This window comes from Prionailurus viverrinus, chromosome B4 (genome assembly GCF_022837055.1).
Source record: "Prionailurus viverrinus isolate Anna chromosome B4, UM_Priviv_1.0, whole genome shotgun sequence".
Lineage (NCBI taxonomy): Eukaryota > Metazoa > Chordata > Mammalia > Carnivora > Felidae > Prionailurus > Prionailurus viverrinus.
Genome location: NC_062567.1, coordinates 125,235,800 through 125,260,660, shown reverse-complemented (window position 1 = coordinate 125,260,660; position 24,861 = coordinate 125,235,800). Strand labels below are relative to the sequence as shown.

Sequence of the window (24,861 nt, the reverse complement as noted above, 5' to 3'; positions counted from 1 at the left end):
CTAATGGAGAAATGGAAAATAAAGAATTAGGAAGGGAAAGAAGGAAGGGAAGGAAGAAGAGATGGAGGCAAGAGGGAAGGAAAGACAGCTCAGATTCTAAGAAGGAGCCTCCGTGGAAGTGCTCTTTGTAAGTGGGACAAAGACAAGAAGGTTGGAGTTGATGCAGCCCAAATCAGAGCAATCTCAGAGCAGGTCCACATGCAAGATGAGGCACCAGGAACTCTGCTGGAGGAATCAGCAAGGATCACCCACTGCATTCCCCTGCTCCCAGCCACACTCTGTTCCCCACTTGCATACCCAAACCTCAGAATTTCCTGACTTCATAGAGAGATGATCCAAATGTTCTGTTTCTTGGCCTGTTGCTGCACAGTGAGGTGTGGGCAGGAGGACCTTCAGGCAGATGCCTCTTCAAGGGCATCATCACCAGGGAACACAGACACACAGTGATGTGTTCGGAGACTCAGATGTTCCCTTGGATACTAATTTTTTCTGATGTATACAACAACCTGGTTTTCTCAACAAAATCAGGACATAGGGGCTTTCTGGGTTTTCACTGGCAGGGATCAAGGGAGCAGAGCATTCTCAGCTCTGATCCTGGAAGTGGCTAGGACTTGGCTTTCCAGCCAGGTAGATGGGCATAACAGCTATAGTTCTAGGAGTTGGAGATGCTCTCCCAGGAGGTGGGAAGTGGATTCCCCTCTCTCCCCACCAGAGGTAACAGGACCCCAGCAAGGCCAATTTTTGAAGGAGGGCTCCAGAACTCTACTCATGCATTCAAGGCAGACTGGATACTGGAGTCTTGTTGGATTTCTGGGGGCTGGTGAACCAGAGAGTCCAACTGGTCATAGAAAAGAAAATAGCCTAAACCAAGGTCAGCCCTTGGGCCACTCAGGTATTTAATGTTAGGGGTAATAGGAAGTGGTATTTTGACCTCAGGATTCATACAGAAGCCTGTGGTACCCTTGGACAAGCTGCATATGACTGGCAGAAAAGGTGATCTGGGGACCCCAGGAACCCCAGCCCTTGGAGTTGGCTTTAGGGAAGTGAGTTAATCCTAAATCCTTTCAAAAGGGGCCACAGAGAGTATTTATTAGAATTTTTCTGAGGAAATAGAGAATCTATTAATTAATTAATTAATTAATTCTATTATTTACTGAGTTTGCATAAGTGCTATGGATGCAGAGCTGAAATACAGCCCCTGCCCTCAGTGAGTCAGATCTAACCCTTCATCACTATAAGTAGGAGCCACTACTGTTACAAACAATCACAAACTCATTGGTATAGATGATAAGCATTTGTTTGGCTCATGCATCTTCGAGTTGACTGGGAACTGACTGATCTTAGCTGGGCTCATCCGGGTGGCTCTAAGGTACTGCTTGAGTCTAGGTCTTCTCCAAAAATATCCTTCTCGGATCCATGGGACATGTTCTCATGGCACTGGCAGAGGTACAAGAGGGCAAGTGGAAACATGATGTCTCTTAGGTCTGTGGCTCAGAACTGGTGAGCTGTCACATCAGCCCAAACTGGTCACATGGCCAGGCCCAAAGTCAGTGGGCAGGGGAGTCACTCAGCTACTAGTGGAAAGAAAGAACTCCAGAGTCACTTGATTTTGAACTGTGTAGATCCTGGGAGGAGTACAGAATTGAAACTATAGAACTGCTCACCCCAACATAGGTGTGTTCATCTATGTATAAACTATGAATACTTTACCAATATACTGTAACCATAAAATGCACACACAAAAAAGAAATTTAAGGGTGAGATTGAAAATAGGGAAATAAAAGTTCAAACAATTTTTTCCCTACGCTCCAGTGCATCATTTTGAAAGCCCTCGGGGATGTGCTTCCTACTTTGGAGACTCTGGTCTGGAAAAGTATTTCTCAAAATGTGACACAGAGATCAACTGGAGCAAATCATTTGGATCATCTGGAGAGCTTGTTAAATGCATATTCTGGGCTACTTTTTCTGCCTACAAAATCAGAGCCTCTAAGAGTGAAGTCTGGGAATTTGTATTGTTAGGAGCTCCAGGGGAGGTGGGTGCATATTGGAGTTTGAGACTTGTAAACCAACAGAGCACTCAGCCTCTGATGGAAAGAAACCCAAAAGGGGTTTCCGAGAATACTGGAACCACCCCCCTTGCCCAGCCTGGAGTGTGCTGGGGGTGGTTAGGAAGGCCGTTCTGAATGAGGGGTGTCGGAGGTGAGTGCTGAAGGAAGGAGACACTTAACTATGATGTGTGGAGAAGGCTGTGCCCAGCAGAGGTCATTGCATATCGAAGAGCTGTCCTTGAGAGAGGACCTGCCATGTTCAGGGGTCCCCCCATGTAGTACATGTGGAGCAGAGGACCAGGGAAGGCATCCTGAAGAGTGAGTTAACAGACAAATAGGATGGAGCCAGAGAAAGGAAAGGAGCATGGGGGTGGGGACAGGAGTGGTCTATTCCAAGCTGGAGGGGAGAGGGCTGCAGTTTCCAGCCTGAATGTGATGGACCTTAACTTGGAGACCATGGGCAACCACAGGAAAATTTTCTGCAGGAAGTGACATGATCACGCCTAGTCTGAGTGCCCAAGAGGTCAGTTGGTGCCACGTGGGCAAGGAACTAGAGGTGGAAGCAGGTGTGTAGGATGTCACTCTTGCACCCGAGAGAGAGGAGGGTGGCCCGGCATTGCTGGGAGATGAAATTGGATGCCACGGCCATTTAGAGACCGAACCCATGGAGCACTGGAGAAGCAGCAGAAGCAAAACTGGGGAGGTATCTTCGGGGGTTGAGCCTGACTGGTGTGAATAGGAAGTGGGGAGGGAGGCAGAGCTATTCACCCTCAGCAGTGGGGCTTGCCCAGAGGGGCCTGTACTCTAGATGGTCACCAAAGTGGGCACCTTTCTGGCCCCAGTTTAGAATGAAACTCCCTGGAAGTAATGTTGTGAAACATACCCCCCAAACCATATGTGGTTTGTTTATAGTAAGGTAACATTGCTAAAAATCACCTTTATTTACTTAAGGGCCCATCATGGGCAGCCATCACAGAGGAGCCCAAGATGGCCATTTAGCTCCAGACCTCAGGTGATCAAGGGCTTCTGTTTAGATTTTTGACATGACCTTCAGATGAAGGTCTAGATCAATCAGAGACAAGCCAGTGTGATTGTCAGATAACACTAAGCTTATGTCCCAATCCTACCTGGTGCTGCCTGGAAAGCTCTATAAATTGTCTGTAAATAAACCCTGTGGTTATTTTCTGGATAACAGTTATAGTTGCTTTATAATTTTAGGTTAAAAACTTGAACTTATTTGGGGCGCCTGGGTGGCTCAGTAAGTTAAGTGTCAAACTTCAGCTCAGGTCATGATCTTGCGGTGAGTTGGAGCCCCGCATCGGGCTCTGTGCTGATAGCTCAGAGCCTGGAGCCTGCTTCAGATTCTGTGTCTCCCTCTTTCTCTGACCCTCCCCCACTTGTGCTCTCTCTCTCTCTCAAAAAATAAATAAACATAAAAAATGTAAAAAAACGAACTTGTTTGATGTAAGTGTTCATGTACATGCATATTTTTTATGACCCTATCTTGGCATTTCTCTGTTTGAATATATTTTGGATTGGGGTGGGTGGTCGGTCTCCAATAAATGGAAGATACTCACTTCTCTTGAGCCCTGGGAGACTCTCTCCCCTAAAATTTCCTGACACCCCAAGGTGGTCTCCAACAGGGGGAGGGGGTTGTTGGTGAAGCCTGTCTCACCCACAAATCCTACCTCTGAAGCCTGAATCCTCCTTGGCTGGGGACCCACAGTGTCCCACCTGTGGGAACAAGAACGTTGCCACTCACAGGAGATCAAGGCCTGTGTGAGTGGATTTGAACTCATCAAAGACAGCACACACTTTCATGTAGATGTGGCTGGAGCAGAGCTCTGCAGATGAAAGGCCTGACGGGTCTGTCTGTATGTGGAGACAGAGCTGCTCCCTCGGCAGATGTGGGTTTGACCTTTTTTTCAGGAAGTTAAGTGTCTCTTAGCTATGCAACTTGAGTGGCACAGCCTCTCGCTTCTCGGCTCACCCTTGACTCCCACACTGCCTGTGCTTATCAGTATATTGATGAGGCCCAGCCCATGTTGCCTGCATGAATTTTTAAACTTTCTGCTCATGCAGAAGGGGTTTTAGCAGCTGTTAACTACTCAAATGCTCGTTCCTAATGGGTAAGGAAAAGGAAAATCTTTCAACACACACTGAGCAGAAGATGGAGAGAGAATTTATGAGGCTTGGTGTGTTTCCGTGAGGGAGGAGCTCACTAGAAATTAAGTCAGAAATCCCTTTGCATTATTCCAGCTATGATTCAGCTTAGGCTTATGTGTCAGATGCTGTGATAGCTGCCTTCTTGTATATAATCACACATTTAGTCTTTGCAAGCAAAAGGTAAGTGTGGTTTAATTTCATTCATGTTATTATATTTTTTTTAATGTTTATTTTGAGAGAGAGAGAGCAAGCAGGGAGGGGGCAGAGATAGAGAGAGGGAGAGAGAGAATCCCAAGCAGGCTCCATACTGACAGCCTGGAGGCTGATGCAGGGCTTAAACTCGCACACTGAGAGATCATGGCCTAAGCCAAAATCAAGAGTCGGTCACTGAACCAACTGAGCCACCAAAGCATCCCTGTTTCATGTTATTTCATTTTATTTTATTTTATTTTATTTTATGTTATTTTATGTTATTTTATGTTATTTTATGTTATTTTATGTTATTTTAATGTTTATTTATTTTTGAGAGACAGAGACAGAGAGAGACAGAGCACAAGCAGGGGAGGGGCAGAGAGAGAGGAGACACAGAATCCGAAGCAGGCTCCAGGCTCTGAGCTGTCAGCACAGAGCCTGACGTGGGGCTGGAACTCACCAGCCATGAGATCATGACCTGAGCTGAAGTCAGATGCTTAATGAACTGAGCCACCCAGGCACCCCACTCATTCATGTTATTTTAAATAGAGTCACTCAACAAATATTTATTGAGCCCCTCCTACATGCTAGGCACTTTTCTAAGTGCTTGGGATACATCAGCAAACAAGTCAGAAAATGCTCTCTGTTCTTAGGGGACTTTCTATCAGAAGGAGCAGAGAATCAACAAGCCAGGTAGATAAGTATACAGTTTTATAGAAGGTAGTGCATGCTATGGAAAAAAGAACAAGTAAAGGGCGGAAGGAGAGATCCAAAGTGCCAGACGGTTTAACATTGGGTGGTCAGGGGAGGCCTTGCTGGGAAGGTGACATTTGAGCAAAGATCTGAAAGACATGAGGGTGTGAGCCCTGCAGGTTTGTGTAGAAAGAGTGTTCCAGGTGAAGGAACAGCCAGGGCAAAGGCAGCTGGTGAGCAGGAAGTTCAGTTGTTAAAATTCATCTTCATTTATTTTCTAAGAAATGTGCTGGGCCTTGAATGTTCCTTAGCCGATCTCCCCCCTATAGGAGATCCACGTGTTAGCCCATGAAACATTATGCCATTGACATTTGCAGAGTACTTTAAAGATTAAAAAGCAATTCCATGGGGGTGATGGAACTGTTCTGTACCCTGGTTGTGGTGATGGTTACATAAATGCGTTAAAATTCATAGAACTCTATGCCCAAAAGTCTGTTTTACTCTATGTTAACTTACAAAGTAAATATTTTGAAAAGCGTCTTAATGCATATTATGTTGATCTGCTCAAAGACCTGTGGAGTAGGAAGGGCAGGGATTAGTGTACTCCTGCTTTTCAGATCAAAAAACCGTGGCCTGGATGTTACTCAGCTGCAAGGGTCTCAGAGTCAGATCCTTTCCAAAGCCAGTTCTCATATAAATACTGCAGTCCCTCCCACATTGCCTCCCAAACTAACACTGACCACGCTGCTCAGACCTTCAGGCAACGGGACACATACACTGTCTAAAAAGCAATCAGAATAGTAACAGCCGCTAACACAGATTGCTCATCAAGAGCTGGCACTGTTCTAAATATAAATATAAAGTTGGGGCGCCTGGGTGGCGCAGTCGGTTAAGCGTCCGACTTCAGCCAGGTCACGATCTTGCGGTCCGTGAGTTCGAGCCCCGCGTCGGGCTCTGGGCTGATGGCTCAGAGCCTGGAGCCTGTTTCCGATTCTGTGTCTCCCTCTCTCTCTGTCCTTCCCCCGTTCATGCTCTGTCTCTCTCTGTCCCAAAAATAAATAAACGTTGAAAAAAAAATTTTTTTTAAATAAATAAATAAATAAATAAATAAATAAATAAATAAATATAAATATAAAGTTACTTAACACCCACAAGAACCCTATGAGGTAGATACTGTTACAATCCCCACTTTACAGGTGAGAAAACTGAGGCTAGATAGGTAGTAGGTAGCAGAGCTGGGATTAAGAACACAGGCCATTTGGCTCCAGGGTCTGTGAGCTTAACCTTTAGGCTTTACTCCCTCTGTCCTGCTGTGTCCAGCACCAGAATGCTGAGGCCATCATGGTTCTTAGCCTGGGTTTGGTAGCAGTCTTGCACTTAAGGACCCCCCCCCCTTTTTTTTCAGAAAGACTTTTTTTTTTTTAGTTTAAGTTTCTCAAGAAATTAAGGGGAAGGTACAGAGATTTCCCATATATCCCCTACTCACACACATGCATAACCTTCCCCACTATCAACTTCCCCACCTGAGTGGTACATTTGTCACAAATGATGAATCTACATGACACATGATAATCACCCAAAGTCGGTAGTTTACTTTATGGTTCACTCTTGGTGTTTTATATTCTATGGTTTTGGACCAATGTATAGTAATATGTATCCATCAGTATGGTATACAGAATATTTCTGCTGCCCTAAAAATCCTCTGTGCTCTGCCTATTCAATACCCACCCCCTTGCCCCAGCAACTCCAGGCAACCACTGACCATAATTTTGCCTTTTCTAGAATGTGATATAGTTGAAATTATAATTATACTGTATGAAGCATTCCAGCTTGCTTCTTTCACTTAGTAATGTGCATGTCAGGTTCTCCATGTCTTTGCATGGCTTGATAGCTCATTTCTTCTTAGCACTGGATAGTACTCCATTGTCTGGATTACCACAGTTTTATCCATTCACTACTGAAGGACATCTTGGTTGCTTCTAAGTTTAGGCAATTATGAGTGAACATCCTAATATAAATGCCCCTGGCAGGTTTTTGCATGGACATTAAGTTTTAAACTCCACTGGGTAAATACCAAGGATCATGACTGCTGGATAGTACAGTAAGGGTGTTTAGTTTTATAAGAAACCACCAAACTGCCTTCCAAAGTGGCTTTACCATTTTGCATTCCCCTCAGACATGCATGAGTTTCTCTTGCTCCACATCCTTACCAGCATTTGGTGTTGTCAGTGTTCCATTCTAATAGGTGTATACGAGCATCTTATTTTAATTTGCATTTCCCTGACAATATTCACTGTGGAACATCTTTTCATATACATATTTGCCATCCGTCTTGTCTTCTTTGGTGAGGTGTCTCTTAAGGTCTTTGGCCCATTTTTAAATATAGCAGCATGTGAACCAACACTATGGTAAGAATAGTGGAGAAGAGAGGATGATATTAAAGATGTTGGGAGAGACAGCGTTGACAGGGTCTGGTGCCTCGGTGGCTGACATGGTGAGGTTCAAAAGGGAGCGAAGTAGGAGACTCCAGTTTCTGGTCTAAGTGAGTGGATGGATAGTGGTACTTCTGGGAGGAAGTGGGTGGGGGAGCAGGCAAGTGCATAAACTCTTTTGAGAATGAGCAAGGAAGTGAATCTGGGGTGTCTGTGAGACATCTGAGCAGAGATGTTCACTCTGCTGTCCAGGCTGATCAATTGCTCATCTCTTCCCAAAGTAGCTAGCTGGTACTAACTACTGTGGAGTGGCTCTCATTGTTATGGAGTCTTTCCTGTTTTGATGCAAAACTTGTGTCCCTATGATTTACACTTTACTTCTGTCTTGTGGCTCAACCAACAATTCTGAGAACTATTCAATTTTTTTTTTTTTACCCTTCCCAGTAAAGTCTTGCCACAGCCTCCAAGAAGCAAGCTTGCAAAGTTGCTTTCTTTAAAATGTTTTTGTTGTATTTTTCCTTTCTTGTGTGGCCACTCCTGCCCTCTAGTGGCGACTATTGGGGCAGCATGGCCCACTAAGCTGGCCTACTGCATTGTCCCAGAGAGACTTCCTGCTCACTCTTCTTTTCTTCCTTGAATCCCTCTCATCCCCACTTTGTCTCTCTATCACATTACTTTGGGCACTGAAGTGATATCCACTGTCTAATAGCACAAGTAAGTGACTTACAGAATAGGAAACCACCTTGCAAATCACATAATCCATCTCTCTTCTTTTATAACCAAGGACCCGAAATGACTACAACAGCCTCCTAACTGGGCTGGCTGCTTCTGTCCACATCTGCAGTCTGTTTTCCACTCAGTGGCCAGGTAGACTGGATCGTGTCTCTCTCTCACTCACTTTCACACTGGGATTAAAATCAAAATTATTCTCAGCATGGTCCTTCCTGATCTTGTCCCTCTACTTTTCTAAACATTTTCTTACAAAAATATCCTTCTTGTTTCCTAGTTGCGCTGGCCTTCCTTCTGTTCTCCAAATGCACCTAGCTCTTTCCTACTTCAGGGCCTTTGCATACGTACTTCTCTTTCCCCTTATCCTTCACGTCTCAGCTTAAAGGTTGCCTTCCCTGCCCCACCGCCACGTTAATCTTTGCAACCGCACTCTGTGTATTCTGTACTAGCACTTGCCCCAATCCGTGAATGTGTTCACTTGTTTATGATATGCCTCCCTCTGCCAGACTGTAAGCTCCCACTGGGGCCTGCAGTGGGGAGAAGTTATAGGAAGAGCCTTTGACTAACATTGGAGTTGGTCAAAGGACACTGAGGTGATTCTCCAGCAGGTGTGGAATTCCCACCAGCATAAAGATTGACCAGAGCTCCTAAGACAGGGTTGTTAAATGATCTCTGAAGTCCTGTCACCTCTAGTATTTTATTAACCTTTCTATCCAGTATTTTAAAAATGGAAGAGTTCAGACTTAGTAATGATTTGGTAGCTTGTGTTAGACTGAGCTCTCATAGATGATAATTACAAACTTGTGATAAAATATTTAAAAGAAACTAGGTTTCTCTAGGTTCCCAGAGAGAGGCAAAAAGTAGGTAGACTCTAGAGGGGATTTGACACTTGAAAGAAGCACTAGGTGAGATCTACATTTATGTGACTCTTTCTGAGAGCAATCCCCAATTCACATGACTTGGAGCAGCTAAACCAAAGCAGAAAGCTGCAGTTGTATTGGTTTGACAAGTCAGCAGACAGAGTATAGACTAACAAAGTGGCCGGAAAATGAAGGAATCCAAAGAGATGCCCAGCTCCCTGCTCCCAGTGAGACTGACTCACACTTCTGTTAAAACTGTATTGCAGCTCAACTCATTTCTGCTTTTCATACTTGCCTAGAGTTGTTAATCTTGGGAGCATTCTCCAATAAACTTCCTGCTTGCAAATCACCATAGCGGGAGTCAGCTTCCTGGCTGAGGAACCTGACTTACAGCAATCTAATTGATATTTATAGAACATTACACTCAACAACTACAAAATATCCATTCTTTTCAAGTGCAGAGGGAGCTGAGCCATATATATACTGAGCCATAACATTAATCTCAATGAATGTCAGAGATATCAAAGGATTAAAACCTTATCGACTATGTTTATTATTCACAAATGAATCATATTAAAAGCAACAATAATAAATTATCGGAAGGAGTACTGGAATTTGAAAACTAAACATATGTTTAAATAATACATGAATCAAAAATAAATCACAAAGAAATTAAGAATAATTTGAATTGAACAATAATGAAAATAATGAAATGTCAAATTTCTGAGATGCAGCCAAAACAGTGCACAGAGGGAAATACATTGCTTTAAATGATTATATTAGAAAAGAAAAATGGTTTAAAGTTAATGATTTACATTTTTAAGAATCTAGAAAGAAGAACAATTGAATTCTTAAACCCAAAGTAAGGAGAGAGTAGTAAAGACCCCGATACAAATGAAATGGAAAACAAACAATGGAGAAAATTGAAAAGTCTGCAAGTTGGGTCTTCACAAGATTAACAAAATTTATAAATTCTTAGTAACACAGACTAATCCAAAAGACAGACATAGCAAATTTTCAGTGTCAAGAATATCAGGGAGGAGCTCCTGGATGCCTCAGTCAGTTAAGCATCTGACTTCAGCTCGGGTCATGATCTTGTGGTTCGTGGGTTCGAGTCCCGTGTCAGGCTGTGTGCTGACAGCTCAGTCTGGAGTCTGCTTCAGATTCTGTGTCTCCCTTTCTCTCTGCCCCTCCCTTGCTTGTGCTCTCTCTCTCTCTCTCACTCTCTCAAAACTAAGTAAATAAACATGAAAAAAAAAAGAATATCAGAGAAAATCACTGCATATCCTAAAATGATAGGATAATAAAAAATATTATGAATAATTTTATGCCAGTGTATTTCATAACTAAGATGAAATGGACAAATTGCTTGAAGTCACATATTGCCAGTACTGAATTAGAAACAGAGACTGTGAATAGATATATAAAATAGATTGAGTTCATTATTAAAAACTTTTCCACAAAGAAAACATCAGCCCCAGATGGCCTCACTGTTGAATTCTTCAAATAATTTAAGTAAAAAAGACAACACCAAATATTACATAAACTCTTTCAGAAAATAGAAAAGGCAGGAACACTTTTCAATATATTTTGTGAGCTCAGTATTACACTGATACCAACATCTAGCAAAGACAGTACCAGAAAAGAAAATTTCAGGCCAATGTTTTTCATGAACATAGATGCAAAAATCCTCAACAAAATATTATCAGATTAAATACAGCAATACATGAAACTGGTAATTCACTATAACCAACTGGGATTTATCTCAGGAATGCAAGTTTAGTTTAACACTGGAAAATCACCACACTAAACAAAAACTATAGTCTTCTCAATTGATTTCAAAAATCGCTGGGCAAATTCAACATCCATTCATGATAAAAACTCTCAACCAACTAAGACTACCAGGGAGCTGTCTCAGTCTGATACAGTGCATTTACAGAAACCTATAGCTATCATCTTAGTAATGTGAGATGGTAAACATCTTCTCCCTAAGATTGGGAAAAGAAAGGTGTCTACTTTCTATTCATTTCTATTCAGTGGTGGAGGTTTTAGGAACTTTAATAGAAGAGGTGAAAGAAAGAAAGGCACTAAGGTTGGAAAGATGTCTCTATTTGTAGATGACATGATTACTTAAAAAGAAAATCTTAGGAAATCTATAAACAACCACTAGAAACAAAAATTGAATTAATCGCATCAGCATATTGACAATAATTGGCAAATACATGATACTAGCAGCAAACAAATAGAATGTGAAACTTAGAAAATGATGTCTTTTAAACTACAATAAGAAAAATACAAAAATTATTAGGAATCAGTTAAATAAAATATGTACAACACTCCAAAGTTGGAAAATGCAAAATATTTCTGAGAGAAACTGAAGATTTATTTTATTTACTTACTTATTTTTAAAACTTTTTTTAAATGTTTGCTTATTTTTGAGAGAGAGACAGAGACAGAGAGCAAGCTGGGCAGAGAGAGAGGAAGACACAGAATCCAAAGCAGCCTCCAGGCTATGAGCTGTCAGCACAGAGCCCAACGCGGGGCTCGAACTCATGAATGGCAAGATCATGACCTGAGCCAAAGTCAGACGCTTAACCAACTGAGCCACCCAGGTGCCCCGAGAAACTAAAGATTTAATAAGTAGAGTGCTCTACCATGTTCATGAAATGGAAAATTCAAGTGTTAAGATGTCACTTCTACCCAAACTGAGCTGTAGATTCTATACAATCCCAAATCATATCCCAAAACAGACTTTTTCATACAAGTTGATTTTAAAAATGTGTATGAACTTAGGACCTAGATTAGCCTACACAATCTTGAGAAAGAAAATCTAAGTTGGAGGACTCATTTTCCATGATTTTAGGTCTTTCTATAAAGCCACAGTTATGAAGACTGTGTACAGACAAACAGATCAATGGAGCATAGTAAAGAGTCCAGAGATAGACCCATACAGATACAGTTCATTGGTGCCAATAAAGCCACCAAAGCAATTCATTAGGGAACAAATATTTTCATAAATAGTGCTGGAAAACTGGATAAATGAACTTTACGTCACACCACTCAAAAAAATCAAGTTTGGGGGCACCTGGGTAGCTCAGTTGGTTAAGCATCTGACTCTTGGTTTCCGTGCAGGTCATGATCTCACAGTTCATGAGTTCCAGCCTGGCATCAGGCTCCAGGCTGACAGCGTGGAGCCTGCTTGAAATTCTTTCTCTCCCTCTCTCTGCCCCTCCCCCACTCATGTGTGCATGCATGCATACTCTTTATCTCTCACTCTCTCTCTCTCAAAATAAATTAATTTAAAAAAATCAAGTTTGGAAGGATTATAAACCTAAACAGAAAAACTAAAACTATAAAGTTTCTTTAAGAAATTAAAAGACAATATCTTCATGATCTTGGGGTGGGCAAAATTTTTGAAAGCAGATACAGAAAGGTCTAATCATAAGAAAAATATGGTACTTGGACATCATAAAAATTTTAAATTTTTGTTTATCAAAACATCTGCAGATATATATATATAACAGATTTCATATATGTACATATAAATATGTATACTTATATGTGTATATATACATTTTTGTATGTATATGAAAATATTCTTAATAACCAAGCTATGGAAGTATAGTCTTATCCTATGATACAATTTTTTTTCTCATTAGGATGTTTTTATTTCAAGTAAACAGCAAACACTTTTTGTAAGAGTTATTTATTCTGTCAAACTTCTGTTCATGAAGGAAATGAAGTGGCAAACCAAACACTGAGAGAAAATGTTCATAGTATGCATATCTGACAAAGGACTTATATCCAGAATGTATGAAGAACTCCTAGTCAGATAATCCAAATCAATAATAAAAATATAAACAATTCCCATTTTAAAAATGGGCCTAGGGGCACCTGGGTGGCGCAGTCGGTTGAGCGTCCGACTTCAGCCAGGTCATGATCTCGCGGTCCGTGAGTTTGAGCCCCGCGTCGGGCTCTGGGCTGATGGCTCAGAGCCTGGAGCCTGTTTCTGATTCTGTGTCTCCCTCTCTCTCTGCCCCTCCCCCGTTCATGCTCTGTCTCTCTCTGTCCCAAAAATAAAATAAAAACGTTGAAAAAAAAAATTAAAAAAAAAAAATGGGCCTAAGACATCACAATCCTGTACTTCAAACTGTATTACAAAGCTGTGATCATCAAGACAGTATGGTACTGGCACAAGAACAGACATTCAGATCAGTGGAACAAAATACAGAACCCAGAAATGGAGCCACAAACATATGGCCAACTAATCTTTGACAAAGAAGGAAAGAATATTCAATGGAAGAAAGATAGTCTTTTCAGCAAGTGGTGCTGGGAAAACTGGACTGCGACATGCAGAAAAATGAACTGGACCACTTTCTTATACCATACACAAAAATAAACTCAAAATGAATGAAAGACCTAAATGTAAGACAGGAAGCCATCAAAATCCTTGTGGAGAAAGCAGGCAAAAACCTCTTTGACCTCAGCCACAGCAACCTCTTACTCAACACGTCTCCGGAGGCAAGGGAAACAAAAGCAAAAATGATCTATTGGGACCTCATCAAAATAAAAAGCTTCTGACAGCAAAGGATACAATCAGAAAAACTAAAAGACAACCAACAGAATGGGAGAAGATATTTGCAAACGACATGTCAGATAAAGGGTTAGTATTCAAAATCTATAAAGAACTTAAACTCAACACCCAAAAAATCCAGTGAAGAAATGGGTAAAAGACACGAATAGACACTTCTCCAAAGAAGGCATCCAGATGGCCAACCGACACATGAAAAAATGCTCACATCACTCATCATCAGGGAAATACAAATCAAAACCTCAATTAGATACCACCTCCCACCAGTTAGCATGGCTAAAATTAACAGCTCAGGCAATGACAGAGGTTGGCGAGGATGTGGAAAAAGAGGATCTCTTTGGCACTGCTGGTGGGAATGCAAACTGGTGCAGCCACTCTGGAAAACAGTATGGAGATTCCTCAAAAAATAAAAATAGGACTACCCTACAACCCAGTAATTGCACTACTAGGTATTTATCCAAGGGATACAGGTATGCTGTTTCGAAGGGGCGCATGCACCCCAATGTTTATAGCAGCACTGTCAACAATAGCCAAAGTATGGAAAGAGCCCAAATGTCCATTGATGGATGAATGGATAAAGAAGATGTGGTATATATATATACACACACACAATGGAGTATTACTCAGTAATCAAAAAGAATAAAATCTTGCCATTTGCAACTACGTGGATGGAACTAGAGTGTATTATGCCAAGCAAAATTAGCAAAAGACAAATATCATATGACTTCACTCATTTGAGGACTTTAAGATACAAAACAGATGAACATAGGGGAAGGGAAGCAAAAATAATATAAAAACAGGGGGACAAAAATAGAAGAGCCTCTTAAATATGGAGAACAAACCGAGGGGTACTGGAGGGGTTTGGGGAGGTGGGATGGGCTAAATGGGTAACGGGCATTAAGAAATCTCCTGAAATCATTGCTGCACTATGTGCTAACTAACTTGGATGTAAGTTAAAAAAATAAATTAAATAAAAATTTTTTTAAAAATGGGCCAAAGACCTGAACAGACACTTCATGAAAGAAGATATATTAATGATAAGTAAACCCATGGAAGTTGCTCAATCTCATCAGGTATCAGAGAAAATAAATTAAAAACACAATTAGACACTATTTTACACCCTCTGGAATTGATGAGGGAAACAAAGGCAAGAGAAATGTAGCTCAAATTAAATCTCACAGCTGGCAACCCACTGACAGACACCTGAAACATGCAGAATGTGACATTCCTCAAGCGACTCATGGCTGCCTTACTTCCTTAATATTTTTGTTTTATTAAAGACTAAAAGCAAGCGTATCTTAATAGCAGCTAGCCCCTCAACATCCTGCAAGCCTTGCTTTGAAATTCCTTAGAAACTTAAGACATCCCTCACCCCCCACTAACTTAGAAGTATATAATCAGTCACTCCTTACAAGCCCAGTGCAGCTCTTTCTGCCCATGGGTCCTGTCCCCTTGCTTTAGTAAAATCACCTTTTGCAACAAAGACGTCTCAAGAATTCTTTTTTAGCCATTTGCTCAAGAACGATCAGAATGGCTAAGATTAAAGACTGACAATGAAATGTTGATAAGGGTGTAAAGCAATTGGAACTTTCAAATAAAATGTGAAAACAGCATAACCACTGTGGGAAACTTTATGACAGTTTCTTGCGAAGGGAAACATGTTTCTACGCTATGATCCAACAAATTCACTTGTAGATATTTTCCCGAAGAAAAATCTCCCTCTCACTCTCTTTCCCTCTCACTCTTTCTTTTTCCACAAAGACACTTAAATAAAAAATCCTTACAACAATTCTTTTCATAATACCCCCAAATTGGAAACATTTCAAATGTCTATCAAAAGGAGAGGGTATAAAAATTTGTCATTTATTCATCCAGTGGAATGAAAAACAGAATGACTCTTGATACATACAGTCTAGATAAGTCTCAAAACCACTGTGTTGAGGGCAGGAAGCTGTTCACAAAAGAATCATACATATGATTACATTTATATGAAGTTCAAGATTAATATATGGTGACAGACATCAGCAGTGCATTTGCCTATGGGGACGTGTGGATTAACTGGAAAGGGGCACAAGACAACTTTCTGAGATGACATAAGTATAATAAATCTTGTACCGGTGTATTCATTTATCATAACTCAAAGAATTGTACACTTGAGGACTGTGCATCTCAGTTGCAGTACATTTTACTTCCATAAAAATATAAAATCTCAAAAAAATATGAGGGGTCTAACTGCATCATTTGAATGATCATTTTTCTCAGTGGGATATTTCAATCTCCAATGAATAATCTGTTGTTTTTAAACTTATTTTCTTCTGTTCAGAAAAGTTGTACATATGTGTATTAGTCTGCTTGGGTTACCATAATAAAATACCACAGACTGTGTGACTTAAACAACAAATTTATTTTCTCACAGTTCTGGAGGCTGAAAGTCTGAGATCATGGTGCTACCATGGCTGGTTTCTGGTGAGGGTGTCTTCCTGGCCTGCAGACAGCTTCCTTCTCTCTGTGTCCTTGCCTGGCGGAGCGAGAGCAAGCTCTCTAGTGTGTCATCTTATAAAGCCACTAATCTCATCATGAGGGCCCCACCCCCATGACCTCATCTTAATTAATGTTAATTTTTTTAATGTTTATTTATTTTTAAGAGAGACAAAGTGCAAGCAGGGGAGGGGCAGAGAGAGAGGGAGACAGAGTGTGACCAGGGAAGGGCAGAGAGAGTGAGACACAGAATCAGAAGCAGGCTCCAGGCTCTGGGGTGTCAGCACAGAGCCTAACACAGGGCTCAAAGCCAAGAACTGTGAGACCATGACCTGAACCAACATCAGACGCTCAACCTACTGGACCACCCAGGCGCCCCCTCATCCAACTTTACCTCCTTAAGTTCACCATCTTCAATTAACAGCACATTGGGGGTTAGGGCTTCAACATATGACAACTGGAGGACGCAGTTCAGTCCACAGCAATATATATTATAGAAAGTCTTGAAAAGATAGGTAAGTGGAAAAGAATAAAAAAGCCATATAATTACATTACCCCAATATAATTGTGGTTAACATTCCAATGTATTTTCTATTCAAAGTTATGTCATTTCATCTTTTATGTGGTTGTAGTCATTCTGTACCTATAAACTTGTAGCATGATCTTTCAAAGTACAACATGAAATTTTTTCTGTGGTACTAAAAGCTCTTTTTATGTTCCCTCTTTTAATAGCCACAAAAATTTTCACTGAGTGTGCTGTAGCTTATTTATTCATTATTTTGTGACTGAAGATTAAAGTTCCTTCCAATATTTTGCTAGTGTAAATACTATGAAAAATATATTTGTGCAGGAGGCTTTTTCTGTAACTGAGATTCCTTTCTTGGGGGAGAATTCCAGAAAATGGAAATTGTAGGTTAAAAGGTTATGCTCTGATTACATGTTGCCAAATTCTTTTCCAAAAAGATGTCCCACTTTATTTATTTTTTTATTTATTTATTTATTTTTTTTTCAACATTTATTTATTTTTGGGACAGAGAGAGACAGAGCATGAACGGGGGAGGGGCAGAGAGAGAGGGAGACACAGAATTGGAAACAGGCTCCAGGCTCTGAGCCATCAGCCCAGGGCCCGACGCGGGGCTCGAACTCACGGACCGCAAGATCGTGACCTGGCTGAAGTCGGACGTTTAACCGACTGCGCCACCCAGGCGCCCCAAGATGTCCCACTTTATACTGCCCCCAGCAGTGGGGCAGGAAGGCGCCATATCTGTTTGCTCTTACAGGGCAGAGGTCATTTCCACTAATGTGTGTGTTGGCCTGTTTCCACAGGTTAGCAAAGACAGCTGAAGCCTACTTGGGCAGGATTCCCCTGGCTCTTCCGGCTTAAGACCCTACCATCTCCTATCCCTGGCCGCCTGTGTTCTGGGCCTCACCTAGACAAGTCTGTGTGGGAACAAGCCACCTCTTCCATCTGTAGCCATGAATTTCCTCCGGCGGCGCCTCTCTGACAGCAGCTTCGTGGCCAACCTGCCTAATGGCTACATGACAGACCTGCAGCGCCCAGACAGCTCTACCAGCTCCCCTGCATCCCCAGCCATGGAGAGGAGGCACCCCCAGCCCCTGGCAGCCTCCTTCTCCTCTCCAGGATCCAGCCTCTTCAGCTCCTTCTCCAGTGCCATGAAGCAGACCTCAGCAGCCCCCTCAGGGCTGATGGAGCCTCAGGGTCCCTCTGCTCCCGTTGTTCAAAGGCCCAGGATCCTATTGGTGATTGATGATGCCCACACAGATTGGTAAGCCAGAATCTGCCTAGGGGCAAGAGAGGTGATGGGGGCTTATCTCACTCCTGGGGGAGGGAAGAGAGGGGAAAGCTGAGAGGTTTGATCAGAGTATCAGAGACTGGCCAGAGGGCAGGAAACTACATTTACTATGTGGCTACTGCATGCCAGGCACCATGGCACCTGTTTCGTGCTTTACGTTTACAATCCCAATCCCTTGCCAGCAAATCCAAAAATCCAAAAAGCTCTGAAAACTGGAAAATATTTTATAATCCATGTGGCAGCAAAGCCTGATCTGAGGGAAAGTGAGACTCTAACAGTCTTCGTTATACCATTCACTGTGTGTGACCATAAATGATTTATGGCAATCTTGATTTACATCTTTTTAAAAAAAAATTTTTTTTAAATGTTTATTTGTTTTTGAGAGACAGAGACAGTGTGAGCAGGAGAGGGGCAAGGAGAGAGGGAGACATAGGATCTGAAGCAGTCTCAAGTCTTTGAGCAGTCAGCACAGAGCCCGATGCGGGGATTGACCCCAGGAACTGGAAGATCATGACCTGAGCCAAAGTCGGATGCTTAACCAACTGAGCCACCCAGGCGCCCCCTTGATTTACATGTTAATACATTTGCAATGGGGTACTGCTCAGAGCTCACTAGAAGTGTTATATAATATATGGTATACATCCCATATTACCTTCCTAAGAATGGAAAACTTTAAAAACCCGAAATAACTCAGGCAAGTTGCTTAGCCTCTTTCAGCCTCAGCCATCCTCCATCCATTCAGTAAGGTTGTTATGAGGGTAAAAGAAATGAACAGAGACCCACAGTCCTTATCTAACACCCTTGAGACCAGAGTGCCTGAGTTTGTCCAGAACCTGTTCTCTTAACATCAAACATGGGCAGAAATGATATGCCTTCCAGTCTCTTGTTAGGCATGCTGATCCATGGTAAGCTCTCCAGAGTCAGAGATTGGACATGTCAAGGTCATTGAAACTGTTCTACAAATAGTTACTGAGCACCAGTGGAGTGCAAGTCACAGCCTTAGGTGCTCAGGTAAGTGGTGAGCACACCTTGCTCACATGGATCTGAAGTTGGAGGATAGGTCTCTACATCAAATATTTGGTGGAGAGGATGCTAAATATTATCAGTCCTAGTTGGGGACATGGAATTTGCAGTCTAGAAAATAATGCCAAGTGTGGAGACCTGGAAGCACTCCATCCAGGGCGGTTCTGACAGTGGACTCATAAATGGTCATGGGGCTGGAGAGCAAGGTTGCACGCGTGTGTCTTCAAAGGCTACCACGTAGTAGGCACATCATAGGCACCTGGTAGATAGGTCTTAGGTGAATAAGTTAATGCATTCAGTTCACCGAGCATGTCACAGGCTCTGTTATTCTAACATGCATGTGCACACTCATATTCACTTGAGAAGTTAACTCAGGTTGGGAATGACTGACCCTGTACTTTGGAATGGGAGATATTTATAGTGTATGATATTCAGTACAGTCAACATGGAAGCATGTTCAGCAGGTGTAGACAGCAGTCTTTACTTTCCTGCTAAAAAGTTAGTTCATCTTAAGCAAGGTGAGATCATGGGCATGGCCTCTGTTTTGATCCAGTCTGCATTATCTTCAGTGTTGCTGCTTGCTTGAAGCCTCTCCTCATGAAGCCTTGTTTATCTGTTTATGCGCTTATGTAAAGCAGCATCTTTAGGTTCTGAATTTAGTGGTTGATTTCTGCAGAGATTTTGCTTCCAGGCACTGCTGCCTGTGCAACCCTGCTGCTTGTCTACCCACTAATCAAAATGCCTGCATGGCCTTTACAGTCTTCTTGTTTCTTTTCAGCCCCATACTTGACCTTGGTTTTGACCGCACCGTGCTGACCATGTTTCCTCGGCCTCAGCCAGGGTTTGCCATGATATGGCAATGGTCAGGGGTTATTTAAAAACCTATTTATCAAGAAAGTTACTTTCTGTTTGGAGGGTGAGCTGATAAATGACAGTACCGTACAATGGTGAGGAACACAGACTTCAGATCTAAGTTGTCTAGGTTCACATCCCATGTGTACCCCACAGTAGCCAAACGACCTTTGCAAGTTACTGTACCTAAATGGGAATAAAATAGTACCTACCTAGTAGAGTTAATGCATGCAATTGGGTTAAAATCTGAGTTAATATAAAAGTGCTTAGGATGTGTCTGGTAGACAGTAGATGCTACTTACGTGTGTGTTGCTATTGCAGACTTTTGTGACCTATGCGACATTAATCATCTTGATGGCAGCCCCTCATAATCATGTTTATTTAATCTCTTCATCCCCAATAATGGGCAGAGTGGATTAGGATTTATCCTGTTGTGCAGTTTTCTATTGGTCACTTGTGCTTGTTAGCTCCTGAGTAATAAGGTTGGGTCTTATTAATTAATCTCTGTGGTGCCCATGCGGTATGTAGTAGTATGGTGTGCGGGCACAGCGAACGAGGCCAAAATGCAATGGCCTCACCCAAGTAACGTTTATTATTTTAAGTCTTTATTTTAATTCCAGTTAGTTAACATACCGTGTTATGTTAGTTTCAGGTGTACAACATAGTGATTCACCAATTCTGTACATCATCCTGTGCATCATGACAAGTGCATTCCTTAATCCCCATCACCTATTTCACCCATCCAAGTAACATTTAAATTTGACTTGGTTTCCATCTCTCTAATCTGAAGACCATGTGTGAATGTGTGAATTTTAGGCTGTGTATGCTGATGGGGGGCATGATTTTGGCCAGAGGAGTGTCTCCCAGTCTGTGTCAATCATGCCTCTTATACCCACACTTTAATTAGGTCTCCAAACAGCAGTATTTCTCTTGCCCTTCAGTGAGTAAAAAAGGGGAGAATGGAGAAACTGAGGCACATTAACTTTCCTGGAAACTGGTTCTGCATCCACTGGATGTTTGTGATGGGGACTTCCTGCCTGCGGACACATCAGCTTCTGCAGAACTCCATCCTAGATTCTTCTTCAGCTTCCTAACCTCTCTGAATCTTAATACATTCCCAGCTTTCTCCAGATTGATGCTGGCTGCCTGGGAAATCCCAGTCTGCCCCTGCAGAGTTCCGAAAGATGTTTGTTCCCCGCCACCAGGAGTGGCCAGCAGGTGGCGGGCCAGCCCCACTGTCCCGGGCAGCTTTGGCAGAGTGTGGGCTGCCTGGGTCAGCCCCCACCCGGCCCCTCCTCCATTGTGCAAACTGTCTCCTGAGAGGAAGAAGTTGTTAAAGGGGAGAAGCCAGCTCACAGGGCCCCTTTTTTACCCCCCTTTGAGATGATAATGAAGGGGGAGATAGCCACTGTCTGGACTGAGAGTGAACCCACCAGGAACAATGCTGCTCCCTTTTCTCTGTTCTCAGTCCCACATCCTCTGTCTTCCCATTCTGGGTCTTGGGCCTTCCTGCAGAATCAAGTTTCCTTGTGCTGAGGGAGTTTGCAGGAAGCCCCCACGCTCCCCCTCCTGGCAGAGGCCAGCTTGCAGACTCTCTGAACCAGCCTGGGTCCCCCAAGGACTATCTGTTACCTGCTGAGTGACCCAGGGAGAAGGACTTCTCATCCTCTGAGGAGAAATAGAGGGCCCCAAAGCCACCTTTGCTGGGAAAAACAACTTATGGCTGAACTTTGTAAGATCCTACTACCTTTTGGGATTGGCCATGGAGGTGAGCCCAGCTACAGCAGTGGTGTTTGGGGAACTTTGGGCCAGCCTCCATAAAGCCCAGTTCAGTAACAGGTCTGAACTCAAGTTGGTGCTATCCTCTGGGATGAGGGGAGACCATATGAAAGGGGTTCTTGAAGAACCATATGGTTCTTGAAGAACCATAAGAACCAAGGGAAAGGAGAAATAAAATAAATGAATCTCAGGCTCAGTATTCTTCAGCCTTATTGCCTGCCCACTCTTTCTCTTGCCTAGAATTTTCCAGCAGCCTCACTGGTCCCAGACCTCTAGTCTTGACCCCCTGGTTACCTTCCATGTTACCATCAAAGGGTCATTTTGTGAAACACAGACCTGATCGGTTTGCTCCCACCGTTCATCCCCTATTATAACCCTCTGTTGCTGCATCATTGTCCTCAAGTTCAGATTCATTCATCAGCTTGCCTGCCTCCCTCTAGTTCTGTCTCCAGCTCCACTTCCTGCTTTACAAAAAAACAACCTATGGTTCTCAAACACATTTGCCTTAGCACATTCTGCTTCCTGCTACCTGGAATGCCCTTCCCTATCTCATTCACTTGTCCAATTTCCATTCATCCTTAAAAGCCTGCTCAGGTGTCACCTCTTTTGTGAAGTCTTCCCTGACACCCTTGACCCTGCCAACGTTGCTAACAACCACCTCCTTTATATAACGTAAAGTGTATTTCATGGTGCTATAGTAATTTCACACTGTATGATCATTGGCTAGCAGGTGGCTGTCTCTTGTGCCAGAACAAGGCCTGTGTCTTGTTCTTCCTTATATCCTTGGTGCTTAACACACAGTAAATGTTCAATTAGCATACCATTGCCCCCACTCCAGTCCAATGAGGATAACTTTTAATGAGCATAACGGGGCCTGAAAGTCACCTTACCTTAGGACTCAGCAGTATAATACATGCAGTCGAGGGGTGTCTGTTTTTACTCACCTATGTGTAAAATCTTGGCTCTTTATTTTCCAGTATGTGAGGATAACTGTAAGGCTGCTATTTGAGATTGTCTAAAAAAAAGTTGGCACAAAGTTTTATTATTGCCCACAGAATATACCAGAATTCCAGGTTTGATTTCAAAATCAAAACATTGAGTGTGACCAAAAAAAGATTGCTCATAATCATGCTTGGATTGAGTGTACCTCCCTGCTCATGGTTTTACCTACAAAATCTCCAGAGGCTGGATGGGGTTGAGGAGCAGGGTGTTGGGGTGAGGGGGAAAGAAGCGGCTAAGCCTTTGCCCCCAATCCCTCCCTCCAATGGCCTGTGGAACTCTGGCTCTCCTCCCCTCTTACCTCACCCATGGCCTTGTTCCCAGAATGTCTGCTATTCCATTTCAACAATGATCTATTGTTACCTTCCCTTCTATTCTCCACCCTTCCCTGCGTTTCTTTCTTCTTTTATTTGTTGGGGAAGAAATGAAAAGGTACTTGATTTGAAACACCCCTCTGCTACTATCCTTCCAGCCTGGAGTGTATCAGGCTACGCTGTCCTACTCAATAATGGTCAGTGGTACCCATCCAAGCACCTTGTGCATTTCTAGATTCACCAAGAAATGTTGTATAATAATTTGTGTCCCTCCTACGACCACCCCATCTGTCCCACTCCCAGGTGGTGTCTTTGTATCCCAACACCTACAACGGGGCAGGTAGTTTGTTAGGAAATGTCTGTTGATTGAATGAGTGACTTTGGAAGTGATGAGTTATTGGTAATGACGGATGAGGATGGTGACAGTGACACTTAAGGAGGGACTTGAGTGACATTCTGAAATCCTCTTTTTCCCCTTTCATACTCAATCCAACAGAAAGTCACAGTGGCCACATGAGAGCATTTACACCATGGAAATTGGCAAATGCTACAAAATAGGGCTTTCAGTTCTCCCCAGAGAGCTGGTTATTAATCATTTGCCAACACAGCTCTGGTCTAATCACTTGCCAACATAGCTCTGGTCGTAGGCACTTCTTGATTGGCCTTGAGGGCAATTGTACAGGTGAGGAAGCAGAACACAGAACACAGGCCCCTGCTCAGGGAACCAAAAACAGGTGGGTGGCTAGGTTGGTACTTGTTAAAAGGCATTTCTGACAAAGCCACAGCTCCTGCTGACCCCTGCACAGGACTTCAGTGTTTGGCAAGAGATAGATGCTGAAAAGTCTTGGTCAAAAAACGAATGAACACACAGATGAATAAACCATGAGCTCTTTGGGGTTGGGGTCATGTCTTCATCATTGTCATGTGGCAAACACTTGTGTACTTTGTACCACCAAAAAGGTTTCCATAGATGCTCTAAGTCAGTCCTCCTAACAACTGGATGGAGTACTTTCACTGCTCTCATTTTATACGTAAGGAAAACAGAGGCCCTGAGCCCAAAATCGAAACAGATGTCAGTGGCATCTGGGAATCCAGCTCAGACCATTCTGGACACCCTGTTCTCTCATCATTTTTCCCACCTGAGTACAAGCCCTCCTGTGCTGTGTGTGAGGGCATTGGCCGGCAGAGCCTGCTCAAGAGAGGGTCACACATGCACACATACCCGCACACACCCTGTGTCTGAGAGCAGTGGGAGGAGACAGGGTGGCAGGACTCCATGTAACAGCACTGCAGCCAAGCACAGGATCCCGGTGACCTCACCCTCAGAGGAAAGTGCCCCACCTCAAGCCAGGCGGCCCCACCCTGCTGGAGCCCTGTGGGCAGCTGGAACGAGAAGATGCCAGGAGGAAAGGGGGTTCCTGTAGCCATCCAGACACTCCTGGTCTCAGGTTTGGGAATTGGATCCTTCACAGAAATTGCCTTTGGGCTATTTTCCTCAGTTTCAGGCTCCAACAGGATGTTTTCTGCTCTTTCCCCCTGTGTTTTGATATTAAATATGTGATTTCCTAACACATGTCAGACATGTTTCCTAAGAGAGTTAAAATGGGAAGGAAAGTAAAATGCAGAGAACTCAGGGCTGGCTGGTGGCAGGTTGGGGTTGAAGTCCCAGCTCTGCCGCTTACCAGCTCTTGGCCAAGCCACCTTACCTTTCTGAGCCTCAGTGTCCTCATCTGTAAACTGGGACCATAATGCCACCACTGTCACCATACCAGTGAGCTCACAGGAATGTTCCAAGTCTCCAGTGAGAACACGCTGTTCCTCTCCCTTACAGGCGTTTTTCCATGTGTATGGTTTCTTTGCCTGTGCTGTGGTCCTGTGCTAGAGCATAGGC

At 43.0% G+C, this 24,861-nt stretch overlaps 1 protein-coding gene across 1 annotated transcript in view; it reads left to right on the top strand.

The window, feature by feature from the left end:
- Positions 1-17,521: 17,521 nt before the first annotated feature.
- Positions 17,522-24,861, top strand: part of SYN3 (synapsin III) — a 419,700-nt gene continuing 412,360 nt past the window's right edge. The window contains exon 1 of the mRNA XM_047865448.1: positions 17,522-17,976. Coding sequence (XP_047721404.1) covers positions 17,666-17,976 — 311 coding nt within the window. The 5' untranslated portion in view covers positions 17,522-17,665. The remainder of the gene's footprint in view (positions 17,977-24,861) is intronic.